This window comes from Saccostrea echinata, unplaced genomic scaffold, assembly GCF_033153115.1.
Source record: "Saccostrea echinata isolate AGI-Se365-2 ecotype Australia unplaced genomic scaffold, CSIRO_AGI_Sech_v1 ptg000001l, whole genome shotgun sequence".
In the NCBI taxonomy this organism is placed as follows: domain Eukaryota; kingdom Metazoa; phylum Mollusca; class Bivalvia; order Ostreida; family Ostreidae; genus Saccostrea; species Saccostrea echinata.
The window spans coordinates 36,712,862-36,732,367 of NW_026889750.1; the positions used below are offsets into that span (position 1 = coordinate 36,712,862).

The 19,506-nt window shown below is 33.6% G+C and overlaps 3 protein-coding genes across 4 annotated transcripts in view; all 3 read right to left on the minus strand.

Moving 5' to 3' along the window:
* Positions 1-19,506, minus strand: part of LOC133190840 (sialin-like) — a 142,318-nt gene that overhangs the window by 44,534 nt on the left and 78,278 nt on the right. The window lies entirely within an intron of this gene.
* The window catches only part of LOC133190913 (uncharacterized), a 62,408-nt gene that overhangs the window by 26,266 nt on the left and 16,636 nt on the right, over positions 1-19,506 (minus strand). The window lies entirely within an intron of this gene.
* Positions 1-19,506, minus strand: part of LOC133190823 (potassium channel subfamily T member 2-like) — a 44,520-nt gene that overhangs the window by 7,511 nt on the left and 17,503 nt on the right. For both annotated transcript variants that reach the window (XM_061326509.1, XM_061326517.1), the window contains exons 5-25: positions 19,280-19,388; positions 13,707-13,781; positions 12,965-13,051; positions 11,005-11,108; positions 10,561-10,747; positions 9,777-9,941; positions 9,481-9,617; positions 9,100-9,163; positions 8,595-8,703; positions 6,914-7,022; positions 5,380-5,529; positions 4,999-5,210; positions 3,862-4,135; positions 3,524-3,629; positions 3,162-3,334; positions 2,932-3,003; positions 2,416-2,550; positions 1,647-1,761; positions 1,371-1,475; positions 724-807; positions 259-399 (exon numbers count right to left, since the gene is read on the minus strand). In XM_061326509.1, the coding sequence (XP_061182493.1) occupies positions 259-399; positions 724-807; positions 1,371-1,475; positions 1,647-1,761; positions 2,416-2,550; positions 2,932-3,003; positions 3,162-3,334; positions 3,524-3,629; positions 3,862-4,135; positions 4,999-5,210; positions 5,380-5,529; positions 6,914-7,022; positions 8,595-8,703; positions 9,100-9,163; positions 9,481-9,617; positions 9,777-9,941; positions 10,561-10,747; positions 11,005-11,108; positions 12,965-13,051; positions 13,707-13,781; positions 19,280-19,388 (2,713 nt within the window). The remainder of the gene's footprint in view (positions 1-258; positions 400-723; positions 808-1,370; positions 1,476-1,646; positions 1,762-2,415; positions 2,551-2,931; positions 3,004-3,161; positions 3,335-3,523; positions 3,630-3,861; positions 4,136-4,998; positions 5,211-5,379; positions 5,530-6,913; positions 7,023-8,594; positions 8,704-9,099; positions 9,164-9,480; positions 9,618-9,776; positions 9,942-10,560; positions 10,748-11,004; positions 11,109-12,964; positions 13,052-13,706; positions 13,782-19,279; positions 19,389-19,506) is intronic.

The following is a 19,506-nucleotide window of genomic DNA, read 5'->3' on the forward strand; positions in this document are numbered from 1 at the left end:
TCATAGTACTGCAATATGGAACTTTACCATTTTTTTTGGAGGGGGGGGGGGGGGGGATGGGCATGAATGCGATATTTCTCCGTCAAAACAATGAAAATTAACCCCCCACAAAAATTAATGATTTCACAGTATACTAATTTTTACTAAGCATTTATTGAGTGAAAACATAAGAGAACAAACAAATTATCAAATTACACACTACCATTTAGACTGTTCCTACACTGTAAATGTTCTGTTTATCAGTGTTTAGTTACATACATTAGGGACATTTGATGTTGCATCTGGGTGTTCTTCTGTTCTGTAAATAGCAATAGGGATTTCCCCAGTGGTTGTTGCCATGGCATTATAGAGATCACCATATGTGCTATATCTGGCATAAGTCATACGCTGCACCCTGACCTGTAATCATTAAGATCAAAGCTAACTGAAAACTTATGAACATGTATGTAGAGAGACTTTATAAAAGTCTGTTAAAGAGAAAATAACTTACAATAAGAAGAAACTAATTTACACTTGAGGGGTGACCAGAAGAAGAGAGAGGTGACCAGCAGAGGTTAATTTATACTTCAGGGGAACCAGCAGAAATTAGTTAACTAAGTCTCGAAAGGTGACTAGCAAAAGCAACTTATACTTGAGAGGTTACAAGCAGAAGTTGGTATACTTGAGAGGTGACCAATAGAAGTTAACTTACACTTGAGAGGAGACAAGCAGAAGTTAACTTACACTTGAGAGGTGACCAGAGTTTTCCTCAGCATCAATACCTAGTAACAACCTGACTAGTGTGATCAAGTAGCCTTTTACAAAAGTCTGAAAAAAGGAAATAATTTTCATTTAATTCCAATCAAATATATTTTTATATATTCATAAATATATGTTTACTCAAGAAGCAGCTCTATTAGAATATTTTATGACAAAAGCTTAATGATCTTTACAATTGTTACATGTAATCTTTACAATTGTTACATGTAATCTTTACAATTGTTTCATGTAATCTTTACAATTGTTTCATGTAATCTTTACAATTGTTACAAGTAATCTTTATAATTTTTACACGTTTCTTTACAATTGTTACATGTAATCTTTACAATTGTTACATGCAATCTTTACAATTGTTATATGTACACTGTATCTTTACAATTGTAACATGTAATCTTTACAATTGTAACATGTAATCTTTACAATTGTTACATGTTTCTTTACATTTGTTACATGTTTCTTTAAAATTTTAACATGTAATCTTTATAACTGTTACATGTATTTATTTCTAAGTACCTTATATATATATATATCTTTACAATTGTTACATGTATTTATTTCTATGTACCTTTTCTATATCTTAACAGTTGTTACATGTATTTATTTCTAAGTACCTGATAGAGGAGACTGTTTAGCATACTGGCACTAAACACCTGTCCTGCAGCAAAAGGCTGACGAAAAATATGAGAGAGTGCCGAACTCATTCTACCACCCACCACCTACAAAAGACAGCAATTACATGTACAATGGTGGTTTCAGAATATGCAAAAAAGGGCATGTGCTTGCTTTGGAATAAATTGAAGCAAAGTGGATCTAAAATTTAGTGTTAAATATATCCGACTCTGATGACATTGGCTTTGACATTTCAACTCTTTCCTAGGAAAACCAACCTTTTGCAATTTGGAATCCTGTTTTGCATAATGTGTGCTGTGAGCATGGAATTGCATGAATCTTATACTGGTGGCCTGGCTCAGCTCAGTAATGATGTTAATGTTGGGAAATAATCTGGGCATACACAGAAAAAAAGGTACATTATATTTTTTATAAACATGATATAAAACTTTTTAAAGCATTTTTGTAGGTATGTAACAGAATTATCTTTAGTCAATGGAATTAAATATACTCCTTGGAGCGATTTATTAGAGTTGTCTCCCTTATAAAATTTGACAGAGATAGCAAAGATTATATTTATACATTCTTCAAGAACTTTCTTGCGAATCAAATTGATTACACAAGTACTTTCACTTAAGATTTTAAGTAATGCCTGTCTTGAAATAGCATAATCTCAATAACTATTCTGTAGGTGTTCTTATTTCATCACATTTCTAAATTTATAACAAAAATAGATGAGAGGTGACTAGGCACATCATGAATTATATAACAATGGGTAAAATTTACTTGACAATGATTCTCATTTTAAGACTTGTTAAATTAATGTGTAAAATTTATGCAAACACTGTTCATCTTAGCTCTTAGTACATGTATCGTGTCATTTGAGAGTTAAGAATACATGAAGCATTTCTTCCTTTCACACAGTGTGTGATAGCCACTGAATAAAAACAAATTTATTTAATTAGCTCAGAAAGGATTGTGCCCAAGATATAAAAAATTCTTAAATATGTACACATACAGTATTTATTCTAGTACATATATGCCTACTTGACAATGGTCTGGACAGCAACAATAGTCTCGGAGTCCACCATGGTTTCCTCCATATTTTCCCTCATTGCATCATGATTGACCACCACTAAATGACTGACCTTGTTAATTCCAGCCAAAAGTAGATCATCAATGCTAAAATATATAAAAAATATAATTACCTGCCTGAGATTTCAAAAACATAGAAACATGGAAAACTATGTTATTAATTGTGTGAATAGCAAAAACAATATGCATGAAGGTTATTCCAAAGAGCAGCAGAATTTATCATCAACGTTACATAAAATGAGATATAAATGCATCAGTATGGGTCGGGATGTTAACAGAAAAATTTCTTCCTCATTTCCTTCTACTGTATGTAGATTAAATTATCATATGTTTACAATAAATTATCAAGTTTACAATATATATTTTCACGTTAACAAATAGTCATGAGTGATAAAATGAATCTACATCTATGTAAATGCAGACTTCAAAGCTATTTACACCAATCAATATGACATGTAAAGAATTTACCAAGAAATTGTTCCTTTCATCCAATATACCAAAGGAAAATGCCCAATAGAACTAAGGAACATATCGTCAGGGCTGTAGAAGAGAGAACATTGACATTAATGGAAAACAACCACCCTTATGTAATTAAGGAGTAACTTATCTTCTCATTTGCCAATTTAACATTCTAAATATCAAACTTTAATGAATTTTTGATTCCTAGCTTTCATCAATTGATATGTTACCGTACTTACCTATCTTCCATGAGGAGTATAATTGGACTTAGTGAATTTCTACTGATAAAGTGGGATCTCAGTGGTACAATAAAGTTATGGATCCCAGAACATGCGTGCTCCACAGCCAGTATAATCAACTGTCCCTTCCAGCGATCATCGTTAGCATTCTTGTATGTGCAATGTTCACAGTTCTGAAGAACATGATGTAGAAATAGTGTGTGGAACTTTAATCATGAGCATTTTTTCAGTGCAGTATAAGACATTACATAATCTTTCTGCATGAGAAAAAGGATAAAAAATTCTGCTCTAAACTTGCATCACTGATAAAACCCTGTCTGCAGATTTAAAATCCCATGTTCATTTATAGACAGAATTTTTACCTCCCCCCACTTGAGACAACACTTTGGTCTGGGAGTGCCCATCAGGTGACATAGTGTTCTTCTGTTTCCAGAATACAAAGTGACAGGAGGTGGCCCAGTTATCATTCTGAAATCACATCAAGAGATGATATAGAATCACACCAAAATAACAAAGAAAACAAACATCAAGTATCTACATGACATTTACATCCAATTCATAAGCTTTATAAAAATAGGGAAAAAACTGAGTCAGTAACAAAAGTAATAAGTGCAATTACTTGCATTCTCAGTGGAAAAGGGTTAAATAATTTTTTTTTTACACAATATCCAATGAAAACTAAATCAAGAGATAGGCTTACTGCTCCTGCCCCATATCTTTGTGGACCTGTAGAACACGAGGACCTTTTTTGTCCTTTCCTACATTAGCGTTAACTTCAGCTTCTATCACTGTAGAGTTCTCTTCCTCAAATGTGTCAGTTTTACGAAGTTCCCCGCTACTCTTCCTGCGAATTCGACGTGCAATTTCTTGCCCCCACTCATTAGTAATGGTAGAGTTAAACACACTCTCCTCTCCATAACTGTCTGCCTCCAGTTCTTGCTTGATCCATTTTTCTAAGACTTCTGACACTTGTTCTGTAAGGATATACATGGGAACTTGCAACTGTCCTTAAAATAAAGTCTACCCCTGTTGGTTATTTGCCATAGTTGTCTGTTACAAATCGTATCCATACAACACAATTCAGACCCCTTGATTATGAAAACTTAAGTCTGTAAAAACAGCTAAACTTCAGTATCTTAAACACTGTTTAATACATGTATGTTGAATACATTGGATATGTCAAAGTCATTTGAAGTCCCAAGCACTTTTTCTTTCAGCATTTTACCCTCAATATCTAGATCCCTCAAATATCTCAAAGTTTTTTTATTGGTCCCTTCGAGTTCAAGATAACAATCTTTGACTGTATATTGATTTCCATGAGATATATGTGCCATGGTTTTGTTTCCATTTTTTATACATGTACATAAAATCAAGGTAATCAGGCAATGAATTTTAAAAATTGTGTCCAGGTTTAATTTGGAAACTTCGAAGCATTTTTTTCAAACAGAAGTACATGTATTGTTGCCCATAACCTAATTTATCTTGAACTCCACTTTGCACAGGTCATAGGGCAAGATCACTTTTAATGAGATGTTAAAATTGAGTTACTAAATACAAATGTCATCAAGATTATAAATTTTTAACCACTAATTAAAGCAAGTCCAATCTTCTTATATACTGTTCATCAAGATATAGAACACAACTCTCATTTTAAAAATTTTTTCCAAGATCAAAAAATTAAATGAGGTATCAGTGAGGAAGACTGGAGATAGCTATTGTTGATGAAGACAAACAACATCTGGTTGTCCAACATCTCCAAGGCCACAACAACATCTGGTTTTCCTCTGTTGTATCTGATTCTCACAATATTACAAACTTTGTTACATTAAATCCTCACCTAAACTCTTTTTACTGTTAGTTGGGGCTTTCTCACTTGGATTCTTCTCCAGAATGACATTCTCAGACTTAATTTTGGAGAATTCTTCCTTGAATTCTCCTATGTAGAAGCAGTAATCAGATAACTTTAACTTGTGGGAGGATCCTGGGTTTAACTGCAGACGAGGCTCTTCATTTGTGATATCAAGAACACCAATCAAACACACTCCAAATCTAAACATAAAACACATTTGCTGATACATGGTACACAGATGATAAAACAGCTAAACATAATATGCTAAAACATGGTATATACACAAGTATACTGATATTCGTCAAGTCCATAGATTGTTTTAAAACTATTTTGTAGGAAAATGATTCAATACTTGAGTGACTGTCTTACCTTTTATGAGCATCAGCTGATGCATTTGTAAAACTCTGTCCCTCATATTTTTGGAAAAACACACTTTTACTGAGCTGTATGTGATAGACCTCATTCCCAGAGTGTCTGCCATAAACATGTTGCCAGCTCTGTACCCCCACCTGTCCTAACCTACAGACAAAATCAAACAGTAGTAAACCAATCATGTACACGATGATAAAAAAAAATAACCTAAACTTTGTTGTATATTCCTGCACACACTTAGAACCCAAAAAGTAGAGTAAAACCATGCAACACTTATGTAAAGAACACAACTTCATAGTTAGTATGAAATAATAAGTGATCTTGGTATATCCTAGATAAAGATTGGTCAGACTGGAAAGATACATTGCTCTCTCTTTTATGGTGTAAAGGAGCAGAGTGACAAATATAGATATGTAGTCTTGATCATAGAGACAGACACGCATATCAGTAATATACTTAATCTCTGTTGTATGGAGCAGTAGAGTGACCAGTGAACCTTGGATACAGACAGACATACAGACATAATATACTTACTCTCTGCTGTATAGACAGAAGAGTGACCAGTGACGACAATCTACAGACAGACATAATATACTTACTCTCTGTTGTATGGAGCAGTAGAGTGACCAGTGAATACAACCTGAGATACAGACAGACACACAGACATAATATACTTACTCTCTGTTGTATGGAGCAGTAGAGTGACCAGTGTAGACAATCTGGGATACAGACACACACACAGACATAATATACTTACTCTCCATTGTAAGGAGGAGTAGAGTGACCAGTGAATACAATCTGGGATACAGACAGACACACAGATATCATATACTTACTCTCTGTTGTATGGAGCAGTAGAGTGACCAGTGAAGACAATCTGGGATACAGACAGACACACAGACATAATATACTTACTTTCTGTTGTATGGAGCAGTAGAGCCACCAGTGAAGACAATCTGGGATACAGACAGACACACAGATATCATATACTTACTCTCTGTTGTATGGAGCAGTAGAGTGACCAGTGTAGACAATCTGGGATACAGAAAGACACACAGACATAATATACTTACTCTCTGTTGTATGGAGCAGTAGAGTGACCAGTGAAGACAATCTGGGATACAGACAGACACACAAACATAATATACTTACTCTCTGTTGTATGGAGCAGTAGAGTGACCAGTGAAGACAATATGCGATACAGACAGACACACAGACATAATATACTTACTCTCTGTTGTATGGAGCAGTAGAGTGACCAGTGAAGACAATCTGGGATACAGACAGATACAGACATAATATACTTACTCTCTGTTGTATGGAGCAGTAGAGTGACCAGTGAAGACAATCTGGGATACAGACAGATACAGACATAATATACTTACTCTCTGTTGTATGGAGCAGTAGAGTGACCAGTGAAGACAATCTGGGAGACAGACATAATATACTTACTCTCTGTTTTATGAATCAGTAGAATGACCAGTGAAGACAATCTGGGATACAGACAGACACACAGACATAATATACTTACTCTCTGTTTGTTGTATGAAGCAGTAGAGTGACCAATGTAGACAGCCCAGGATACAGACAGTTGTTGGCTAACAGGGCATATTTAAACTCATCCTCACAAACCACATGCTCTGAAAATCAAATCTACAGCTACAGAACTCAAACAATACATGCACTAGGAATGAAAAGCTCTCCACAAAAAAGGATAACAAAACAAAATTCAAAAAAGTGTGAAACTAGACTACAAACAAAAGTAAAAAAATCAATGCAATCCAACTGTCAGAGAAAAATAAAGCTATAATTTTTTTTTTTTTTGAATAATGCTGAATATTTCAGTAAAGTGTATTAAATCAGAGAAAGGAATTAACAATTTGAATGACTTTTTTGTGTTTTGAAATGTTGCTTGTTTTTTTGCAAAATTAATGAATAAGTAATGTATTCTATTATTTATTCATGATATAAGGGACAATTACAGTGATGAACCTGACATAAATTATAATGGGCTACTTATCTAGCACCACATTAAATTAAAGTTAATAAAAATGACAAGTTATGATAATAAACCATTTTATGTCTTAATTCATCATGTCTATGTTAAGTGGTGCTAGTCCTTAGATGTCTCCAAGGCCACAAGCCTTTAATGGGAAAAAATCTGAGTGTGGACTTTGATTCTTTTATTAAAACATATATTAGGTAATGAAAGATTACAGAGCTCACCTTAACGGATGTTATCTTTAAGTAAGGCAAAGTCTCACACAAAACTAATAATCTAGTAATGTGCATCCCTAAATGCAACATATATGCAATTTTGGTCTGATAGGGCTTGGAGTTAATTGGGAATGGACTTGTTCTAAAAACTTTAAACTAGTCACTCATCCAGGAAATGTATGTAAAATCCAGCATCTGAATCAACTCTGATAGTGTGCATCCTTAGATATTTCATCCATGCAAGTTTGGACAACATAAGGCTTATGAACCTGCTCCAAAACCTTTACTCTCAGACTGGTTACTCATTCAGAAAATGGAGTTCAGATCCAGCATCCAAAGCAAGTCCATCAGTATGCATCCTTAGATGTATAAACCATGCAAGTTTGGTCAACAAAGGGCTTAGAGTGAACCTGCTCTAAAAACTTGAACCTACTCCAAAAACATTGATCTGGTCATTCTTGAGCTGAAATTGTAGCATCTGACTGGTACAATGAAACACATTAGAAGCATCATCCATGCATCTCTGATTAATTTAGGACATAAAAGTACTTAAAAAGAAATCTGCTCCCAAATCTTTAACCTGGGACACCAATGCCGACACCCATACTGAGGGTACTATATAAGCTCCACACAACTTCATTGATTTGAGCTAAAAATTGATAGGATTGTGACATTCACTTGAAATGTAGTGTAATACTAAACATCTTCAGGATTTTTCCATTATACATGTATTAATATTAATAATGTGTGGAAAAAAACCATACTGATTTCATTTATTGATCTTTTTTCGTATCTATAATGCCTGTACACATAACAGTACATCAAAGCATGAATAGTTTGGGGGAAAAAATCTTACTGTCCATTGAGATTAATAATGAAGTTTAACTGGAAAGAATTTATGAAGATGATTATTATTCAAACAAAATAATGAGAAAAAAAGATGTGCAACAATAAATGATTTGGAAAGAAGAAGAAAACTGAAGTTGACTACCCACCAGCAAACTTGACATGTAATTTGTGCTCAGTCTTAAAGAGCTGGATGTATTGTCTACACTGTGGTGCAAAGTCTTTGACAGCCCAGGATCTTAAAATAGTGTGCTGGTCCTAAAACCAAAGACTAAAGATGAATTCAATGGAATATGAGCACATAAATGTTCATGTGTTAAAATTGAATTAAATTATTGTACAGTCAAACCTCGTTATCTCAAACTTGATGGGACCGAGGAAAAACTTCAAGATATCCAGGGATTCGAGATATCAGAGGTAAAATACTTAAAGAATAAGGGGTTGGGACTTCCAAATCACTTCGACAAATCCATGGTATTCGAAATATCAGTGTTTGAGATACCGAAGTTCAACTGTATGTACTACTATTGAATTCAACAATTAATCTGGACACAGTAACAATACTTTGGGGAAATTTTAGATCAAAATGTCTCTGTCTGGTAGTGGAAAGATTTCGGATTCATAGAGACTAGAGAGCACAGAATGCTGACTTACCGCCTCATCTCTATTGTGACATTTACTTGGGGCCAGAATGAAGCAAGCATCTGCCTCCTGTAATCTGTAAACACAATCAATATAAGCAATGTACAGAATGGATACCCAATTCTGCCAAGTGAAAATATGTTATCTGGCTTACTTTTGCTTTCATAAGAAATATATTAGCCATCAGAGAATATTGATGAATATATCAAATGCTTTTACTAAAATTCTTTTTCAACTGATTCAACATCATTATGTAAGTGTTGGAATGTTATTTTTCAAAATCTTTAGTTCTTTAAAAATCACATAACTAAAAAATAATCTATCAAATGCAGTTTTCCAATGTCCTGATAGAGTCCAACTGAGCACTAACTCCCATCCATGTCCTTGACTTACCTACATCTCTGTAGATCTGTGTCTTTAAGTGCTGACCCTTTCATGTATATCACACGATGGGCCCATTTAGGATCCTTCAGTATAATTTGTAAACTGGTATCCTTCTCATCAGAACTTAGAAGCACTACTATGTGATCCTTCAATGACAAGAGATATATCTTTTTTTCCCAGAAAATAATGAGGCAAAATGACAATATATAAAGTTTCTCAAATTTTACAATTTAATTAAGGAAAAGTTTTTGATTGTGGAGATCAAGTAAAAAACATATTGAATTGGACATTTTTGTTGACAGTACCTCTAACTTCCTGTTTGCATAGAACTCAATCAGGAAGTCCATGGTATACTCAGCACTAAGATGGCTAGTACAGACTACGACATGTCTGTGTCCGGAGGCATGTCGAGAACTGTACTCTCCCCCAGTCTTCTTACGCTCCTTCCACGTGGAATGTATTCCCTCTATCTGCAGGTGACATAGTACTATCTTATTCAGTAGTGCACATAATTCAACAAATCACTATTCTATCATTTGGAATTCGAGATTTTTGATCATTTTTGGGAGCCGTTTCTAATCATGATAATGGCTATAGACACATACATGTACAGATATGTTTAATGTTAACATCATATCATGAATATTTGGACACATTTCCACATTTTTACAGCAGTATTTTGACTATTGTACAAATGTATTTTTAGTACCGTACATAATTCTAAGGAATGGCTTGTCAGTTGAGACTTGAGAGCAAAAATTTAAGCAAAGTTTTGTTACTCTAACTCTATTGTATGATTTCTAACCATATAATTATAGTTAAGGAATGAATTTAATAGCTATCCAAGTCGTTGAAAGGATCCAAACTAATTAATTTATAACTGTGATTTTATAGGTTTTTACCATTTTTGTGTGCTTACTTTTTATTTAATACTGGGTCACAAATAACAAGTATCCTGAAAAATCTATTTTCGTTGTAAAGTCACAGATTTTAAAAATTTCATTTTTTAGTAAATAGTAGACTATGTTGCATCCTATCACTGAACTGCTGCACATTCTGCTTCAGTAAAAAGGAGAATTTAATACATGCCTGTCTAGGGATGAAGGCGAATGCTAAGCAGATCATAGTGAGCATGAAGAGTTGTCCTAGCCAGTTGTCTGGTGAGATGTCTCCATATCCCACCGTGGAGAATGTCACGATCACAAAGTAAAACGACTCAAATAACGTCAGGGGATGCGTAGCACTGCTACGCTGTATGTGCTGTATACCACAAATCCTGCAATAAAAAAATCTAAGTAAGACAAAAGACTAGAGCTTAACTGCACTTTAGGATTATTTTCAGAAATCACATGATTTTATTATATGCATACAACACATTTATGCATCAAACTCCTTTCCTTTTAAAATAATTCAATATATTGGTACTCATACATTTAATATAATGTTAAATCACTGAAAATTCTCTTCAACAGTTGAGAAGAGTCAAGAATTCTCCATTAGAATCTTTGTTTCATGTTTGAGTGGCTTACTTACGTTGTAAATACAAGACAACCCATGGAAACAACCAGCAGGAACAACTGTTGTGATAATGTCACAGAGATTGTCTGGAATCTCTGCTTCGTCAAGTGTAAATCATTCTGGAAAAAAAAACAAGTCATTATTAATTAGGTGAGACAGTGTACTCACGAAAATTTCATTCTCGTGTATATTAGTATTCCTAAAGATTTTATAGAGCAATTCACAATTCCTGAATATTCTGTCTTGCTAATAAAGAGTCAATGATTAAGTTTAGTGATCTACAGTATTAAGGAAGCTCTAAACACTAACAGAAAGTGCTTTTTGGACTTGGAGAAAAATATCATATAAAGGTGTGCATATTGAGTCTATTTAGTTCATGTTCAACATAGGGTACCTGCCTTATTTCCTCAGGAGAAATGTTCAAAGACAATGGACTATGCTTGAGCAGAAATCACTGTTGTTTACTTACATTGGAAAATTAATGGAAAAAATGAATTCAATTACTTATTCTCGGTCTAATATAATGCTAGGAATATTCTGATCTATTACAAATTGTGCAATTAACTGTAAATAAGCGTTTTTTCTATTTTACTTCTAAGGGCAGATCACTCTAACTGCATAAAACTACCCCATAAGTAGAACTCTTTAGTGTGCAGTGTTTAGAGCATCCTAATAATTATGAAATTTTGATAAAAAAAGCTTCAAAAGTGATCTTCAAGGTAATGGGAAGATCAAGGAAAGAAAATTTTGACAAAGTTGGAAAGCTCTCACCAGTTTGTATTAGTGTATGAAGTTTGATGAAAATATTGTGAACAGTTTCTTCTAAGTGTGTTAAATACAAGAAAATTAATAGTGAGATCAAGGTCATGTGGAGGTCAAGGTAAAAATTTAAAAAGTGTATCACCTGTGTTTTACATTATAATTTTGTTAGTGGAAGCTGATCCCCATATCTGATGATCACCTAAATAGCCTTAGGTGGTGAGGGATGATTGGTGATATTCATTGCTTCAGTAATTTTATATACGTGTCTAGAGCTCATCATAACTTAATTTGCCTGGAGTCAATTCATTTGTTTTAAAAACTTAATTTGCAATGAGTCAATTCACTTGCCAACTGCAACAGCTGAGAATGACAGTTCCGTCTTGTTTAGTACACAAGACAAACAAAATAATAATCTACTTCAATTATATCAATAGATTTTCAATAAAAATTTAATGTGGAAAAAGTTTTTAGAAGTATGGCCTGTTTCTCTGTCCTCAAAGTCACAACAGTTGTCCTCTGCACTCAATTGTTACTGGCTCAGATTGATTCATTCATTATTTGGGCTGAAATAGTTTGTACCCCATTCAGAAGTTTATTACGAACGTGTCAGGCCAGAAGCTCTGCAGTTACTGATCTTGGAATTTTCAATGTTAAATTCTAAGCATTATGCAGTTTATTTCAGTTTTGAATCTCATATACCAGTATGTATTTTTTATAAAGTATGGATTATTAAATTTCTCTCAAAGTCCTCTCACATTTCTACGTGCTACGAAAAGAGGTACTGAAGTTTTGGGAAAGCTTTACATGGATTCAGATTAACTGATAAAACTTTGGGTACTGATTGATATATTAATATTTTCAGTATAAAAAACAAAGAAATTTTCAATCATACTGTATCAGTTTTCATTAATGCAAAACTGCCGAAAAAAAGGGTAAAGCTTTGATAGCAAAGGTACTAAAATTCAAGAAACTTTCACAAACACTCAATTACACAAACACTGACACTAAAATAAAGACAAATGGCCCTCAAAATACCCCCTACTGATATTGAACTGAGTTTTGCACTGAGTGACTTGATGTTTTTTTGTTTACGTTTCTGTCAGACTTGATGTGTTCTGACAACATTAACTAACCCTTGTCCTCTCAATTTGTGTCATTACCCCAACCCCTGTCATTATCACTGACACTTCACTGTCAGACCTTCAACACTTACAAAGAGCTTCTCCAGAGATTTCTTTACCAGCCACACATTGAGAAAGCTTGGCACGTAGAGATTCATCAGAAATGGGGGGTGAAATAACTGCAAGAGTTCAGAAAACTGTATTATTATCATATGTCACAAACACTTACATATCAGACTACCTTTGTTACAAAACACAGTGAGCAAGTTTACTCTGAGTTCAAAAGACATCCATATCATGTCAATAGAGTCCCTGTGAATTTCTTCTCAACAATTCAATTTTGGGTGACAAAATAGACTTCATCCCTAGGTATATAACAAAATTAATCTTCACAGGTTAATGCAGTGATCCTAAAAGTCAAAATTATATGTACAATAACTACACTTCTACAATACTTTTACATGTACTCCTCTGAAAATGTATTTCATTAAAATTAAAGTACATTGATTTAATAGACATTATATTTTCTGTCTTTCACATTGTACAAATTTTATTAACATGTTACAACATCACTTTAAAACAAAAGACATGGACACTGACTGCATGGATTGTTAATCAATACTTTAGATTAATAGATAGGGTGCACATTTTATCTGTAACTATAGGAACATTCATAGGAAAAGAACTTGTGGAATGCATTGATTTTGATACCAATATAAAATCACATGCATGACATTTCCTGTGATTTTTTTCTCTATCAAGGCAGTTTGATATCTACATCAGAATACAGCACAAAACAACAGAGAGCTAGTTATAATGAAAGGGTATACTCACAGTTACTAGGAAAGGGATGGAGCATACTAGCTCCAGGATAAAGCAATCTTGTGTTGCTTTTTCTATGAAGGTTCCCTGTAACACATAATATCTGTACAGTAAAAAACAAAGATCATTAAATTGACTATTTACATGTATAGCCATGTCAAATAAACTTTTCAATATTCAATCCCCTGAATTTTAATTATTTTTTTTTAATCTTTTTGATGCTAATGCGTAAATTTAATGTCTAAAAGTTTCAGCTGATATAGCAGGCTTTGTTGGAGGTGATTGCATAACATGGTACCATCCACTATTCCCATTTTCTAAAAATCACTACCAGGGTAATTACTTCCATTCCAAAATGCCAGGTGATTTGATCATTGTTTTTATGGCATTTAAGTTTAATTACTTGTCACCTTAGAATTACCTGTATGTTTAAAATTCTAGAAATATACTTCATAAACTATTTCTATTATTTTGAATTTCTAAAAGGAAATACAAACACAAGAAATGTATCGTATTTGCTTCTCATGTGGCAATAATTTCAAAATTTAGGATCAATTTTTAAATTTAGAATTTCTATAGTGATAGTACTAGTGAAAGCTATGGGTAAGGTAATAGACACGAGCAACTACAATGCTTTTTATCTCTATCAGGCAAAGGGTTCTAAAGATATTAAAATAACTGGTCATTTGAGTCATGACCTTCAACCTTGAGACTTCAACCAATCCTTAGGCATGGGTACCAGTGCATCAAGTTTGATGTCTGTCATCCAAAGATCTCACAAGATATTAAGTGGACAAGGTTTTCTTATGTCCAAAGTATTTGGACTCTTGACCTTTAATTGACTTTTTGTCCTCAATATAAAATATAAGGACCAGTGTACAAAGTTTGATTTCTATCAAGATATTGAGTGGACAACATTTTTCTTTGTTTAGAGTAGTTTGACCCTTGATCTTTGACCTTGTGACCTCAAAATCCATAGAATCCTCTACTTTTTAGGGCTACCATTGAATCAAGTTTGATGTTTATCAAACAAAGAGTTTTCAAGACATTAAGTAGACAACACTTAGTTTTGCTATCAAACGACTGACTGATCAACGAATGTGAACCTGAATGTCCCTTTATTTTTAAATGAAGGCATAAATATGAAAAAATAAGACAAATATTTATTTTTTATCAACTGAAAATGTGAATAATTTATCTGATTCTATTATTTTAATAATTTAATAAATTTTGATTTCTGTACAAGTTTGGTAAATCTATTTACAAAACAAGAGGCCCATGGGCCCTAATGGTCACCTGAGCACCATGAATTTTTCAGGTTAAGGCCTCTAATTTGGCCCCACCAGGAACTGGCCTGGACTTATGTCAAAAACATTTTATAAATTGAGGAGAACTCTATAATCATTATCATATTTATGCAGCTTGCATCCTAAATTTAAGGAGGCTTGAACCAAAGGCCATGGAGGAAAAGGGGGCATGAATTTTACAATTTTGGAAGAAGGCTTAAGTAGTAATCATTATAATCTTGCAATTTTTTTTCTGCCAGACATCCATGGGTAAATATGAAGACTTTCAAAAGTGTTATAATATATTTACAAAATTTGACTTGCTTAGCCCCACCCAGTAAGGCCTGAATGCTGGAGACAGCAAACATAAATTTTCAAATTTTGGTAAAGGGTTACTGTAACAATGCATCCATTGTCATCATAAAATTAGGATGCCAACAAGATCTCATTAGAAAAAAACTAGAAATATGTCCATAGGACATGAATGCCCCGCCGAGGGTATATTAGTAATGCAACATGAAAATTTGTATTACTGCATGAAATTTGATGAGAATATCTTGAATAGTTTCTTTAGAATTGAAATCTAAAAAGTTGGATATAGATGATAAATTCTCGCCAAATTATGTATAAGTGCATAAACTTACATAAATATATCTTAAATGGTTTCTTTAAAATTAAGCAAAATACAAATCTAAGAAAAGTGAGGTCAAGGTCACAGGAAAGTTCAAGGTCAAATGTTTTTGATGCAGTTGAATACTTCTCACAAATACGTATCAGCATATTTAAGTTTGATAAAAATATTTTGAATGGTTTATTTAAAACTGAGCTAAACACTAATTTAAAATAAATGAAGTTAAGGTCAAAGGAAAGGTCAAGGTAAAAAAATGTTGATGCAGTTGAAAAGGTTACATCAGTATGTATTAGCATTTGAAGTTAGAAAAATATTATGAATGCTTTCTTTAAAACTGAGTTAAACACAAATTCAGAAAAGTGAGGTCAAGGTCAAAGGAAAGGTCAACGTCAAAAAATATTGATGCAGTTGAATAGCTTACATCAGTATGTATCAGCATATGAAGTTAGACACTAATTTAAGAAAAGTGAGGTCAAGGTCAAAGGAATGGTCAAGGTCAAAAAATGTTGATGCAGTTGAATAGCTCTCATCAGTATATACATATTTACATTTCCAATGTCTTTGTCCGAGATAAAATTTCAAATAGTAAAAATACTTTATTTCTGCATAAATCTACTGGTTCATTGATAGGCGTGGTGAAAAAAAAATCACATGGGGGGGGGGACAAATAGAGACAGAAGCAGGGCTTGTAGCATGTGAATTTGCAGAATCAAGAGCATGTAAATATAAGGAATAACTGTCAGATTTTTTGGTTTCATGACGATGATCAATCGATTGGCTTGCGTGATAATTTTATGCATAAATGCATTTGGCATTTATGCAAATTATCACGCCAGCCAATCGATTGATCACATCATGAAACCAAAAAATTAGACAGTTATTCCTTAAGTATTAACATATGAAGTTTGATAACACTGTATTGAATGGTATCTTTAAAACTGAGCTAAACATTTAAGAAAAGTGAGGTCAAGGTCAAAGGAAAGGTCAAGTTCAAAAAATATTGATGCAGTTGAAAAGCTCTCATCAGTATGTATCAGCATATGAAGTTTCATAAAAATATCCTGAATGATTTCATTAAAACTGAGCTAAATACTAATTTAAGAAAAGTGAGGTCAAGGTCAAAGGAATGGTCAAGGTCAAAAAATGTTGATGCAGTTGAATAGCTTACATCAGTATATATCAGCATATGAAGTTTGATTACACTATCTTGAATGGTATCTTTAAAACTGAGCTAAACACTAATTTAAGAAAAGTGAGGTCAAGGTCAAATGAAAGGTCAAGGTCAAAAAATGTTGATGCAGTTGAATAGCTTTCATCAGTATGTATCAACATATGAAGTTTGATTACACTACCTTGAATGGTATCTTTAAAACTGAGCTAAACCTTAATTTAAGAAAAGTGAGGTCAAGGTCAAATGAAAGGTCAAGGTAAAAAAATGTTGATGCAGTTGAATAGCTCTCATCAATATCTATCAGTATATGAAGTTTGATAAAAATATCTTGGATAGTTTCTTTGAAACTGAGCTTTGAACAGAGCTAAATGCAAAGTGTGACGGAAGGGCGGAAGACGGACATGACAAACACTATATGCCCCGGCCATATTCATGGCGGGGCATAAAAATTCTGAAACATGAAATGAATTTTCAATATACAGTCAAACCCCGTTATTTTGAATTTGATTGGACTGAGAAAAAAGATATCCAGAGTAAAATACCAAAAAATCAAAAGCCTGAAAGGCTTCAATGACGTCGAACGAGAAAAACAATTTCAAAAGATCTTTTTGAATTTGAAAATAGCAATAAGTCAAGTGAGTGACTCAGGAGACATAATAAAAAAAATAGTTTTAAACAAAATATCACAATTGCAGTCTGGGGCCTTATGTCATGGTCCGAATGGAGCAGGGTTCGAATTGACCAGACACCGTCGAACATGTTTTCAGTCAATTGAAGAACTATGAAGGATTTCATGAATTTATATAATATTTTTTCTGATTGCCAATGTCAAAACGTTGTATAAGTGATTGCATCTAAACTACAACCAAGACTCTGTTCTGTTAAAATTACGATCGAGTTACGATCGGGCGTGGTATACGGTATACTGGGAAATGGAGGAAATGGCGAAATACAGTAATACTGGTCAATATCATCGGTTTTTAGGATAGAGTTGGTTAGAAGATTGTATAAGTAAAGCGAAGATTTAGAAATTCCATCTTTTTAGTCTTGTAGTATTCGTGTTTAGGTAATTTTGTAATTATTTTACCTCCTGTTTTGTGTCGTTTACGTTACACGGTTATCGTTCCGAAATGTTATTCATGTCATTCAACGCACCCTTTCTGTAGAAATTCATCCGCAACAACCATCACGTTTTTCTTGTTTGAAAATAAAACATAATATCGTTGATTTGCAATGGAATTAATTGCAGATATAATTGATGCAATTTTATTTTCAAGCTATTATTCAATATGAGTGTTTTCAAAGAAATGTGGTTTATACACGTAGCTATTGCTATTTTCTATTGCGGATGCATCGACTGACACATTCGGTCGCGTACATCACCGGTCGCGATTTGAACTGGGCGCTTGCTAGATGACGTTCGAGCTCCAAGAGCTCGACGTCATAATAAGTGGTTGGAACTTCCAATCACTTTGACATATCCATGGTATTTGAGATAACTGATGTTCAAGATACCAAAGTTCAACTGTATGACCAACTGCCCCATTCCCAGGCCTGAACCATGACCCAGGGGGTATGAATTTTACAATTCTGGTAAGGGTCTAAGTGTTTGTTGTAATCATGTAAACAGTTTGTCTGCTAGATGTCCAAGAGTAAACATGAAAATTTTCAAAGTTTTATTTTATGTATTTTCAATGTACATGTATGATAACTTAGCTCCACCCAAAGCCTGAATGCCTATAGACCCAGCAGACATGAATTTTCCAATTTTGGTAAAGAATTATTACTCACTGTATTAATAAAAAATAGCTTGCACACTAGATGTCCTTTAGAAAAGAAAATTTTCAAAATTGTTTTGATTTTTCAATATATGACCTACATAGCCCAACCCTGGGACCTGAATCAAGGGCCTCAGGATTTCAACATTGTTATGAATTCTCAATATAAAATTCAGCCCCATCTTGGTACCTTAACCATGAGTTTAGTGGATTTAGTGTGGCCCTGCTGTTCTTGAAATGGTTGACAAAAAAATAGAGAAAAGCCTTTTGTAAAATATTGTTCAATACATGTATAAAACAGATATCAATTTAAGAGCTGACCACATTTTTTCTTTACATCTCTTTAGATACAAACATACATGTAGTCCTACCATCCAGAAAAATACTGGTGAAAAATAAAGTCATAAACACAGCTTTGAAAAGAGGAAATGCATGTTTTCTCCTCTTATGTCAAATCTAGCAATTTTTTTCGCTATGTGACAAGCGAAAGATTTCATACCAAATGCAGACAGGTACTAGTTTTTTTATGCAGAATAACTTTTATCAGAAAACAATTTTCTCCCTCGTTTTAAAGATTTCTATTTAGGGAATCCTTTGGGCTACATACTGTGAAGGAAGGATTACTATACAAAAAAAAAAACAAACAAAACACAAGCCTTGAAGATAAAGTGTGTGAGATCAGGCCTTGATGAGGGTCATGATGTTGTAAAACTACCAACCTTGGAGACAATAAACATGTCCAGACAGGCCTTGGTGAGAGTTATGATAGATAAGAGGCTCTGGAATAGCCATAGAAACAGGGGACGCTCCACCCATAATATCACATACCTATAAATAAGAAATTTTAGCTTCTAACATGTACATTTAAAATTTCACTTGTAATGACCTGATAATTTTGATTTACATTTTCATTTTACACAGATTTAAGAGTAAACTTATAAACAAC